The sequence below is a fragment of the Dendrobates tinctorius genome, unplaced genomic scaffold (assembly GCF_039654945.1).
Source record: "Dendrobates tinctorius isolate UK_male_01 unplaced genomic scaffold, ASM3965494v1 ptg000086l, whole genome shotgun sequence".
Taxonomy (NCBI): Eukaryota; Metazoa; Chordata; class Amphibia; order Anura; family Dendrobatidae; genus Dendrobates; species Dendrobates tinctorius.
In genome coordinates, this window is record NW_027361754.1 from 24,054,618 (window position 1) to 24,066,949 (window position 12,332).

At 42.3% G+C, this 12,332-nt stretch overlaps 1 protein-coding gene across 4 annotated transcripts in view; it reads right to left on the reverse strand.

Moving 5' to 3' along the window:
- CADM1 (cell adhesion molecule 1) overlaps positions 1-12,332 on the reverse strand; it is a 247,056-nt gene that overhangs the window by 85,333 nt on the left and 149,391 nt on the right. For all 4 annotated transcript variants that reach the window (XM_073585186.1, XM_073585185.1, XM_073585184.1 and 1 more), the window contains exon 2: positions 1,979-2,125. In XM_073585186.1, the coding sequence (XP_073441287.1) occupies positions 1,979-2,125 (147 nt within the window). The remainder of the gene's footprint in view (positions 1-1,978; positions 2,126-12,332) is intronic.

A 12,332-nucleotide genomic window follows, 5' to 3' on the forward strand; every position in this document is an offset into this window, starting at 1 on the left:
TCAGCTCCCGGACACATCCCGTGCACCGGCGCATTCACTACAAGTAACTATGTATCAACTCCCGGCCACATCCGGTGCACCAGCGCATTCACTACAGGTATCTATGTATCAGCTCCCAGACACAAGCTACAGATAACCATGTATCAAATCCCGGACACATCCGGTGCACCAGCGCATTCACTACAGGTAACTACGGTATGTATCAGCTCCCGGACACATCCCGTGCACCTGCGCATTCACGACAAGTAACTATGTATCAAATCCCGGACACATCCGATGCACCAGCGCATTCACTACAGGTACCTACGGTATTTATCAGCTCCCGGACACATCCCGTGCACCGGCGCATTCACTACAAGTAACTATGTATCAACTCCCGGCCACATCCGGTGCACCAGCGCATTCACTACAGGTAACTATGTATCAGCTCCCAGACACATCCCGTGCACCAGCGCATTCACTACAGGTAACTACGGTATGTATCAGCTCCCGGACACATCCCGTGCACCGATGCATTCAATACAGGTAACTATGTATCAGCTCCCGGACACATCCCGTGCACTGATGCATTCACTACAGGTAACTATGTATCAGCTCCCGGACACATCCCGTGCACCGATGCATTCACTACAGGTAGCTATGTATCAGCTCCCGGACACATCTCGTGCACCGATGCATTCACTACAGGTAACTATGTATCAGCTCCCGGACACATCCCGTGCACCGATGCATTCACTACAGGTAACTATGTATCAGCTCCCGGACACATCCCGTGCACAGATGCATTCACTACATCAGCGCAGCAAACACCGGGAATAAATAATGCATTACATATCAGCCATTAACAAGCCAAGGGTAGAAGAGGAAGTGCTGCAATATGTGGAACAGTCCCTGTAATAAGCCGCCCTGCAGAGTTGGGAAGCAATAATGCATTAGTGGGATACATGGAGAAGGGAGTAGCTGTGCTCAGCCGTGCCGCGGATCGTGACCGCATTATTTTGCCGCCAAGATTTTGTGGAGCCTTAATTTTTTACAGATCTCTTTAGTGCGGATTGAGGTGACAGATTGTTTTTCTGCAGCAATCAATAAATCAGAAGCCGTTTGTGACCGGCCGACTGTCAAAACCATGATGTAATGCAGCATGATGTATGTAATAAAACATGTAACATGCCGGCAGAGCAGAGCAGCTGTCACAACTAGTGAGCGGCATTAAATAATTATTCTTGGGAGTATCAAATCTATCTGGCATGGGAAAAGAAAAAAAAAGCAAACGCCATCACGCACAATGTATACATGTGCAACTGTGGTCACAACCCGCCTACTATGCAGGATCTTTGCATTTATTGTGAAATGCATTTTTGCAACAAGGAAATAAAGAATCAACTGTTACATTTACACAAATATATTACAGATAAATCATAAAATGTTGCACTTTTCACACTGGCCACTAGGGCTAATACGTGGCTCTTATATGCTGGTTTTCTCGGCATACACAGACACCAATAGACTGGTGACTGACTCATTGACTTTTACAGGAGAATTTCCTAGGCATACTCTATACTGGGTAAATATTGTGTAGGGAGGGGGAGGAGGTGAGCTGTGACATCACATATTGTGAATGTAGATCCTGTGTTATCTACTACATACAGAGGTGTTATCAGTCATTGTACAGGAGGAGGTGAGCTGTGACATCACCTATTGTGAATGGTGGGTCCTGTTATCTACTCTATATAGAGGAGTTATCAGTCACTGTAATCCCGTGTGTTGTAATGAGATTGCTAAAAAGTCATCTGAACAGAATTAAAAGTATGAGTCTGATATTGGGTTTGGCAAACGATGTAAAAATTGGAAGAATTGAGAAATTTTATTTTTCAAAAATGGTAACATAGGAAATCCAAAAACAAAAAAATACAAATAAAAAATACTGCAAATCATGATCACTAGAAACCCTAGTCAGATAAAGTCTGCAGTCACTTACGTCTGAAATCTCGAAAGTAGATGGTTTGCCGATTTGGGTTCAGCAGTTGAATTACAGAGTCATCGTTGTTCTTAACCCGACAACTTATGGTTGCGACCTCTCCTTCCACCACGGTCACATTCTCTGTTTCCAAATTCTGACGCTCTCCTAGAAGACAAACATAAATGATGAGGATAACGGCCAAGGAGTTGGGATTACAGGTCATTTGTACACAGAGAAAAGCGCTGTAGGAAATGTGAATCAGGTCACAATGTACATATGGAAGGCCCAACGTTCAGTACAAGCCAGAATATGTACGAAGCAGTAATGTGGCAGCCATAAGAGTCTTCGAGGCTCCATATGGCTGACTTCATACAGATCAATGAGGCGTTCTCCAAATTATGGAGGAGTTCTAAGGGATGAGCTCATCTTCTGTCTTCAGGAGCATACAGCTCTCCTGCCTCCTGGGGATGGGGAGTGATGTGCTCCTGAAGATTAACAATTCGTGCAGACGCCATGGTCGTACCACTAGGCCAGCTCTCCCATGCATCTGGCAAAACCAGCTTTGCCTGTGGAGCATCGAATAAGAACAGGGCACTAAGGCTAGCCAAAGCTTGTCTAAGTAAACGGCCACCCTTAATGGACAGAAGAGGTAGCCGGTAACCTAAGCCAAGAGCTGTAATCTATAAAACTGAGAGCATAGTAAATTTTTAAGAAGCTTTATTGTTAAGGGCACTTTGACATATTAACCATTTATGAACTTGGGCCAACTCCTTAAGTTGACCACAACAGTGAAGTCACCGAGAAACATTGTCGAGGAAAGCACACCTTCTACCAACTCACGCTGAACAGATTGAACACAAACACATTTTCTTTCCTTTTTAAAACTTTAATTATTTAAGAAGAAAGTCTGTTCAGTGGGTGTCTCACATACAGTCTCCCTGAAAAACCTGACACTCCACCGGGCACCATTCCAAGTACATTTAGTAGCCTGATTGGTGACGAGGGTGGGGAGGGAGAAGCAGCGCTCCCCAAAGTCCTGGCCACCTGTTCTGGTGTGGCAGATGCAGATGAAGACTGTACGTTCATGGTTCAAGATGTTGAATTTTAAAAGTTTTCACCTGGAAACACAGAGGCCACGGACAATAGCTGGTGAATAATGCATCCTTGCATGAGAAGACACGCTGAAGTCTGCCGAGACAATACCCCAGAACATCAGTGTTGCCATGCAGTCTCAAAAGAAAGATTTCTACTTTGTTCAAGCCTTGACCCTGAGTGATGAGCACTAGCAGCTCCCATCACAGTGCCGAAAGACTCCATGGCATGCAAGGAATTTATTACTTTAAAAGAACTTGTCACCGGGTCAAATGTGACCACATTTTGCTCCGACATTATTGTTACTGCTCCCCTGAGCAGGACAATTTTATTTTTGCTTAATCCACCATACAGTTCCAGAGATAAAGGCTTATAAATTTAAGTTTGTGGCTCACAAACTCCTCAGGGGCATGTCTTTAGGCTGTTTTGCATATTTTCTGTGTAAACCACGCCTCCTTGTCAAGACCATTCAAAATTTGCCTTAAATAAAAATGAAAAAAAAAAACAAAAAAAAACAGCCACATCTCTAGAACTGAAGGGCAGATAAAAAAAAATTTTTTTAATACTTATGGAAGCAGCAGGAATAAAATAAGAGCAATTATGGCCTAATTTTTACCAGATAGTCTGTTTTTGAAAAGGGGGTTATGCAACTATAAGAAAGCAAAAATAAACCAAAAAACAACACCCATAAAATTTGCCTTAACTGTTTAATTTTTCAGGATATGGGGCTGTGTGAGGGCTTATATTTTTTGCCCTGAAAAGAAACTAATTCTGGAATTTTTTTTCTCGTTACGCCATTTACTGATCGGATTCATTTTCTTTATCTTTAGAAAGACCAGACTTTTGTGTTTTATTTTTAGTGGTATACAGAGGAGATTTGAACTTTTTTTTTTCATATTTTTAAAAAAAATTTCTTTTTAGCTTTTTACTGTTTCTTAGGATGTCCAAATAGGAGTAACGAAAATATCCTCCAAACAGTCTATTCTAAGGCCTCAGACGTCCGTTTCTCGCGTATGTGCTTTATCCGTGTTTTTCCTGAATAAACCATGCTTCCATTATAGCCCATGTGGATGTTCTCGTCACATTTTGTTATTACACGTATTTTTAATACTGTAATGGATAGAAGCTTTGAAAAGGTTTTTTTTTTTTTTTTTTTTTCCTCTTGTGGCACACGAGAAAATCACCGATGGTAAAAACAGACACGGACGTCACACAGATGAAAACTGCATTCAAAACAGTGATGAAAATCGGTCAGGTTTATTTCATGCAAGTCTGAATGAGGCCCGAGTGTGACTATTGTACCGATCTCAGACATCGCTTGTGGACAATATTCCAGAGCGAACCATTAAGGTCATAATTGCCTGGAGAGCCTGATGCAGTGCCACTCGGAGATTAATGTGAGGCATGTAGCTCCGGCATCTTCTGCAGATCACGTGCGACAGTGATGCAGCATCCATGGTGAATCCGTGTCACCACCGTTCATGTGATGTGGAAGTCACAATGCAGCATTATAAAGATTAATTCAGTGGCTGTATATAGAATACCAATATGGACGGTCTTGCGTCTAACGGAGATTAATTTCCCTGCATAAAATCCATACAGAATCCTTTGTGTAAATAGGGCGGCATCAATCTGAATTATAAGTGGCGATCTGGATCCTATGTAGAGAATAACACGTACTCCTTGATTACAACATTCACAATCCAATCAGCAAATAGACTATTTGCATAGAAAAAAAAAAATGATGCTGTAATTTTAAAGGGAAGTTTGTCACGGAATGACTCTTCAAACCAAGCACGTCGGCACACCCTTAGCGCGACCCGAGCACCTCGATGCACCCTTGGCGCAGCACAAGCAGGACGGCGCACCTCCCTGTTTTCCATTAGTCTCCGCCCTCATCTAATTTGACTGACAGCTCTCCCTGGATTTTACAGACAAGCATGGAGAAACATTTAAAACAAGTTGGTGGAAGGTATATTAAAATGTCAGATTTCCCTACCTTGTCCCTTTGTGATGGCCTCCAACCCACAGGCTGGTTACAACAGCTTGTACATTACGCATAATATCACAATGCTCACCAAGATGGCATTTCCAAAAACTAATATTACACGGAAGTAAGGTCTTTATACAAGTGTAGGTATCAGTCTAGACTAAAGTTTGGTTTACGCCGTTAGATGCCTGCCCCTAACGAACACTGATCAATGAGTGATCATTTTATTTTTTTTTTTTTTAGCATTTTTTACTCAAATGCATATTTTTGGGGGATAACAATTTTTGCAAATCGGGTTTCATTAAAAATTTAGCACTATTTGCCTTCTATAGCCTCTGTGATACGCTGCTATCGCCAAATGCAGAATGAGTTAACTGAGAATCTGTCAGCACTGAGCGCACTTTGACAGCCTCATCTGTCTTTTTCTGATTTATGACCACAGACCACATCAACGTCCAATGTGCAGAAAAACAAAGACCCTGAAAAAGCCAAACGGTACAACATTTTTAATGCAAAACAAAATTGTAAAAAAATATTTTTAAGCTCAAATACATACATTTCTTAAAAAAAAAAAAAAAAAAAAAAAAAGTGAAAACCCTCTAAAACCGGTTCACGCAAGCCGATGCAAACTGTATGGCATATTGTCAGCAGCTCATCCCCCATTTCCGGGGATAGATGTGCTGCCAAAAACAATAGATTTTATGCCGCAAAAATGACCCGATCACCTGGAAAACAAGCGCTTTACTTGCTCATCGGCTAATTGCTATTGAACTTACATGAGCCGATAATTGGGCGCGAGCGTTCCTGCAGACGGCTACATCATACATGGTCTATGGAGCTGCAGCAGACAGAGAAGTTTAGTGGTCGGTGCTGTCAGTCATCGATCGGAGCGGTGGCTGTGCATGTTGACGGCGAATTCCAGAGCCACAATCTGAAGTTGGAAGAGCCGCTTCAAATGATTGCCTTTTAATACCATCAAGCAGTGCTGACTGACAGCGTAAACCAAGCAAAAAGGGGCTTTGACATCCCCTTCTAAAATGCCCGAAATCCCCCCCCCCCCCCGAGTAAAATGAGAAAATCTTATACTGCACCAGAGCCGTTCCAGTAATGTCGGCCCCAGGTATCCCGAAGTAGCTCTGTTCGGTCAAGTGATAACTTCAATCAGCGTCCGCTGACCGGCAGCAGTCTTTATTTTATTGATGAGCTGCAGCCAATCAGTAAGTGCCGATCGGCTGCAGCCACCATGTGACATAATATCAAGTCACCACTAGGAACAAAAGCGTCGTGGTGAGTGAGAATGCTTTTTAATTTTCTATTGAACTAGATTCGGCATGGGCTGACAAGCAGTGGACAACCCCTTTAAAAGGGTTATTCCCATTTGTACAAATTCTGTTTGAGTGACAAGATGACGATTATTTGGGGTCTATTCACTTACGACTTACCGACCCAAGAACGAGGCTCTGAAATGCCGAAGGGTGGGCAGACATGGACACCAGCGTCCCACTCCTAATCCAGAAAGTATGGAAGGATGATTCGCATGTCTCGGCACTTCAGAGTCCCGTTCTTGAGTGTTCCAACAGTCGTTCCCCCATCGGTCGGCAAGTTATCCCCCATGCTGTAGATTTTCTATAGGAATATGAGACACCAGGTGTGTTTCAGCCTAAAAGTCAGAAGTGGCTCACCGTCTACGTCACCTTCCCCTACTGTTTTTCTATTGAGAGTGTGGTTTCATCACCGGTAATTCCCTGGTAATTAATAACGCACGCCATTAGAATTACTTCACCGTTTCAGCAACTTTAAGTACATTATTAAACAAAACAATAAAATTAACCATATGGTACAAAAAAAATTAGAAACACAATCTAGGTCCAGATTGGTAACATGCAAACCCCTAATTTACTGGTTGCAAGTGGAAATTTTCATCAGCGACGCGCGCTCACTTGCAGCTGTGTGTGTCATAAAATCATTCATCCTTGAAAAAAGAAAGAATCACTGTTAACCAGTCGGGAAAAAAAAAAAAAAAAAAAAATCACAGCCGGCCCCATCTTCATACAGGTACGCCGGGTGGATTACAAATTTCCATTTGCATAAGAGACGCTTTGTGCAGCTGCGGTTGGGAAGGTGGCTCCCGGCGCGCGTTGATTCTCGCTCTCTCCTCTACAAGTCGTTCAATGTAACTTGGATCCATTGCACGGACCGAAAAAAAAAAAAAAAAAAAAAAAAGGGTTACACTAATCAGCCAGAAATAGGTTCAGGTCCGCAGCAGGGCCAAGGGACGCCAGAGAATGTGGTGGGCGTCACATGGAGCAAGGCATGCTTCGGTAGTAATGACCACGATTCCCAGCAGGTCAGCAGTGACTGCTTCCTTATGTGTGCTATTAGGTCATGCACACAGCTGTACTGTCACCATTACACATGTACAATACCGTACAGGAGTGCCCATTAATCCTACCGCTCCATACTGCAGCGTAATTCAATATTACAGGACAGCCGCATGGGGCCTTGCACAGAAAAAGGTTCTAGTGATGGGAAATGCTTTATTACAACATAGAGATTTTTTTAATAGAAATATCACACAGTTGAGATAATTTTGTAAGATGAAAAATATATGATATTGTAGTTTAATTCGAGGATGGTGGAGAGGTGCCACAATCCTGAGGCAAAAAAGGCACAGTATACCAACTGCACAGACAACCAGCTGCTGATCAGCCTCCAAATGAGCAAAACACTCGATTGTTGATCGTTCATACAGGCCATCAAAGGGTGGCTGCCATGAAAAAAAAAAAAAAAAAAAAAATGACGGTCCAAACCAAGCACCGGTGTCCGATGCGACCTCAGTGTAGTCAAGTATTCTTATCTACTTTTTTTTCCCCATCTAACTCAGTAGTTCTTTGACAGCTCTGGCTTTTCAAGATCCAATGAAGAAAGAGAAGGGTCCAGAAACATGAAAGCATGGATCTGTTCGGCAATGCCAGAAATGCACCAAGCTCCTGTGCTTGGTTTGAACAGGCATATGTAAATAAATGACCTCCATGCCAATAAGATGCGTTAGCACATTACATTTTCAAAGTCATCCTACAAGATAACTTCAGTAACACAGTCAAAGATGGTTTCCATATAACGGTGGTTGTGCCGTGACCTGGAGGTTCCATGACTATTACACATCTCTCGGCCATACCAGGTCTCATATCCTCCACCAGCTTAAAAGGAATCTGACATTAGGACAACTGATCAGAATAGTTTGTAAGACTCTCGTCCACTGGCCACATTGGGAGACCGAATCCATGGGAACCTCTTCATACCTTCCAGCATCGCCAGCGTGATGTAAATTTTGCAGTATGAAGCACCTATGATGAAGAACCAAGCCTACTAATCAGAAGAGGTGCCGGAGATGCTGGTAAGTAGGTGGAAGTTTGTAGGGCTCTGGTTACGTCAGCCATAGATTACTAGTGTTCAAGCAAAAAAGGAAGCACACTGTAGCGTCAAACCATGCAAACATGAAAAACGAATGATGAATTACATTATTGCATTAGAAGTCTGAAAAATTGAGAAAGTTTAGCGCATAAAATGGCCAAGTTATGTGTACCTGGAAGCCACGTTGAGGCATTTCTCGTTTTCCAGGTCCCTATTCTATGCTAATCCTCACTAAGACTGTAGTCTCCATCTGAATGGGAACCTATGAAAAATCCTCTGTTAGGACTGAAGTCTACAGTCATGGCCAAAAGTTTTGAGAATGACACAAATATTTTCACATGATCTGCTGGCCTCTGGTTTTTATGTGTGTTTGTCAGAAGTTTTTATCACATACAGAAATATAATTGCAATCATATCATGAGTAGCAAAAGGTTATATTGACAGTTAGAATGAGTTAATGCAGCAAGTAAATATTTGCAGTGTTGACCCTTCTTCGGGACCTCAGCAATTCTCCCTGGCATGCTCTCAATCAACTTCTGGATCAAATCCTGACTGATAGCAGTCCATTCTTGCAGAACCAATGCTTTTATTTTGTCTGAATTTGAAGGTTTTTGTTTGTCCACCCGTCTCTTGATGATTGATCACAAGCTCTCAATGGAATTAAGATCTGGGGAGTTTCCAGGCCATGGTCCCAAAATCTCTGTTTTGTTCCCTGAGCCATTTAGTTATCACCTTTGCTTTATGGCAAGGTGCTCCATCATGTTGAAAAAAGGCATTGTTGATCGCCAAACTGCTCTTGGACGGTTGGGAGAAGTTGCTCTTGGAGGACATTCTGGTACCATTCTTTATTCATGGCTGTGTTTTTAGGCAAGACTGAGAGAGAGCCCATTCCCTTGGCTGAGAAGCAACCCCACACATGAATGGTTTCAGGATGCTTGACAGTTGGCATGAGACAAGACTGGTGGTAGCGCTCACCTGGTCATCTCCGAATAAGCCGTTTTCCAGATGTCCCAAACAATCGAAAAGAGGATTCATCAGAGAAAATGACTTTACCCCAGTCCTCAGCAGTCCACTCCCTGTACCTCTTGCAGAATATCAGTCTGTCCATGATGTTTTACCTGGAGAGAAGTGGCTTCTTTGCTGCCCTCCTTGAGACCAGGCCTTGCTCCAAGAGTCTCCGCCTCACAGTGCGTGCAGATGCATTCACACCTGCCTGCTGCCATTCCTGAGCAAGCTCTGCACTGCTGGTAGCCCGATCCCGCAGCTGAAACACTTTTAAGAGACGGTCCTGGCGCTTGCTGGTCTTTCTTGGGCGCCCTGGAGCCTTTTTGGCAACAAGGGAACCTCTCTCCTTGAAGTTCTTGATGATGCGATAGATTGTTGACTGAGGTGCAATCTTTCTAGCTGCGATACTCTTCCCTGTTGGGCCATTTTTGTGCAGTGCAATGATGACTGCACGTGTTTCTTTAGAGATAACCATGGTTAACAGAAGAGAAACAATGATGCCAAGCACCAGCCTCCTTTTAAAGTGTCCAGTGGTGTCATTCTTACTTAATCATGACAGATTGATCTCCAGCCATGTCCTCATCAACACCCACACCTGTGTTAATGGAGCAATCACTGAAACGATGTTAGCTGGTCCTTTTAAGGCAGGGCTGCAATGATGTTGAAATGTGTTTTGGGGGATAAAGTTCATTTTCTAGGCAAATATTGACTTTGCAAGTAATTGCTGTTAAGCTGATCACTCTTTATAACATTCTGGAGTATATGCAAATTGCCATTAGAAAAAATGAAGCAGCAGACTTTGTAAAAATTAATAAATTAATATTTGTGTCATTCTCAAAACTTTTGGCCATGACACTATATTTCTGTGGAAGGGGAAATGGCCCTGGTCTGATTAAAAACGCCTGCAGCTAACAGGTGGAGTGCTCAGTCAGAAGGTAAATGAATACAAATTTCAAAAACTGACCGTCACATCCAAGCATAAGCATAGTGTGAACAGGTGCTTAACCTAGAGTCACCAACTCCTATACATTCAAGCAAAAAAGGAAGCACACTATAGCGCCAAACCATGCAAACATGAAAAATAATGAATTGCATTACTGCATTAGAAGTATGAAAAATTGAGCGCATAAAATGGCCAAGTTATGTGTACCTGGAAGCCACATGAAAAATCTAGGTTCCCATAAGGGCATAAAAATTCAAATTTGGAATATTGCGAAATTTTAAAAATTTTCGCCAAATTTCCGTTTTTTTCACAAATAAACGCAAGTTATTTGAATGAAGTTTTACCACTAACATGAAGTACAATATGTCACGAGAAAATGTCAGAATCACCGGGATCCATGGAAGCGTTTCAGAGTTATTACCTCATAAAGGGACAGTGGTCAGAATTGTAAAAATTGGCCCGGGAGTTAATGTGCAAACCACCCTTGGTAGTGAAGGGGTTAAAGGCTAAAAAATTGTAAAATAATAAATAAAAAAATACTGAAAAAACCTACAAGATAACTTATCCAATTATGGAGGTCAATTGTTAATAGGCTTCATTCACGTCACTCCTAAACATAGCCGACAACCACAAGATGTGCCATGACCGCCCATGTACGTCTTTTTCCCCTATCGAATTTCTCGTCTTTCATCACTACAATGGTTCTGTTCTTCGGAGAATTGTAGATCCGCTCAAGCTCACGCCATTGTGCTCCACATGTTTCGATGCATTACGTAAAACGCTACATGACATAATGACCATAATGATCACATTGTTGTGAGATGCATTAAGCTTGCGGAATAAGAAAAAAAATAAGAAAAAAAAAATCTGACGGTAAAAACCGGCACGATTCCCTCTATTTTAAAGAAGTCAGTCCTTCATTCCCCATTCAACGAGAGACCCCTGCTGAATAGGAAGCAGTGGTCTTGTCAGAAAGCCTTTACATTACCGTGCATCACATTAAGGGGGATAACAATAGACTAAGCTCCATCATAAATCACGTGAGGTTCAGTACATGAACATGGAATTAGCCACTGCTGCATAATGCAAGACCCTGTATGGGAAGAGCATTAGTCTAATGTAATATTCACCACCACATCCCCGCGAGAGGAACCCATGCTAAGAAAACAAGCCTCCATGTGTTTCCCGAAAAACAGTTTTTATTAGTGTACACTTTGTTCTCATGTTAGAAGCCGTGGTTTCCTCAGTCCATAAAAGCAATATCACGCTTCCTTATGAGCAGCAATAAAGGAGGCGAGCGAGCCTACGAGCGAGCGCCATGATTCAAGGAAAATAAACGTTCCCGCTCACTTTCTTTTAGCCCGAGGGATAAAAAAAAAAAAAAAAAAATTACAGAAAACAAAAGCATAGCGGTATACCATCAGATCCCTTGCGGTAGAGTAGCTGGTACATTAAACTCTTATTCTGGATCTAGATATTTAAGCTTTTTGATACCAAACTGACTAATCATTCCAGATCGTAGCCATTGCGGTGGGAAGAGACTTCACTAGTCGAAACGAGGTTCTGAAAAATCATTTGGGGTGACCGGCAACCACTTTCCTCTAGCCAACAACAGTTTTTAAAGAATAAATAAACTTTCATAATTTTTTTTTTTATAATTTGGTTAAGCATAGAAAGTTATAAAACTTTGCCAAAACTTTTTTTGAGTAGTTTTCTTCATTCTTAAAAAAAAATGCATTTAGGTGGCTTCCAAACTCGTTGATATCAGAACATACTCATTTGGAGGACAGATGATGGCAGTCATGGGTTAGCGGAGGTCTCTTACTCTGAGTGTGGTCCTCATCAGATCAATCTCCTACAGCAGCATCTCCAGAGTTCATGAAGGAGCCAAGCTGACCCATCACTGCCATCATCTGTACTCCAGTTCT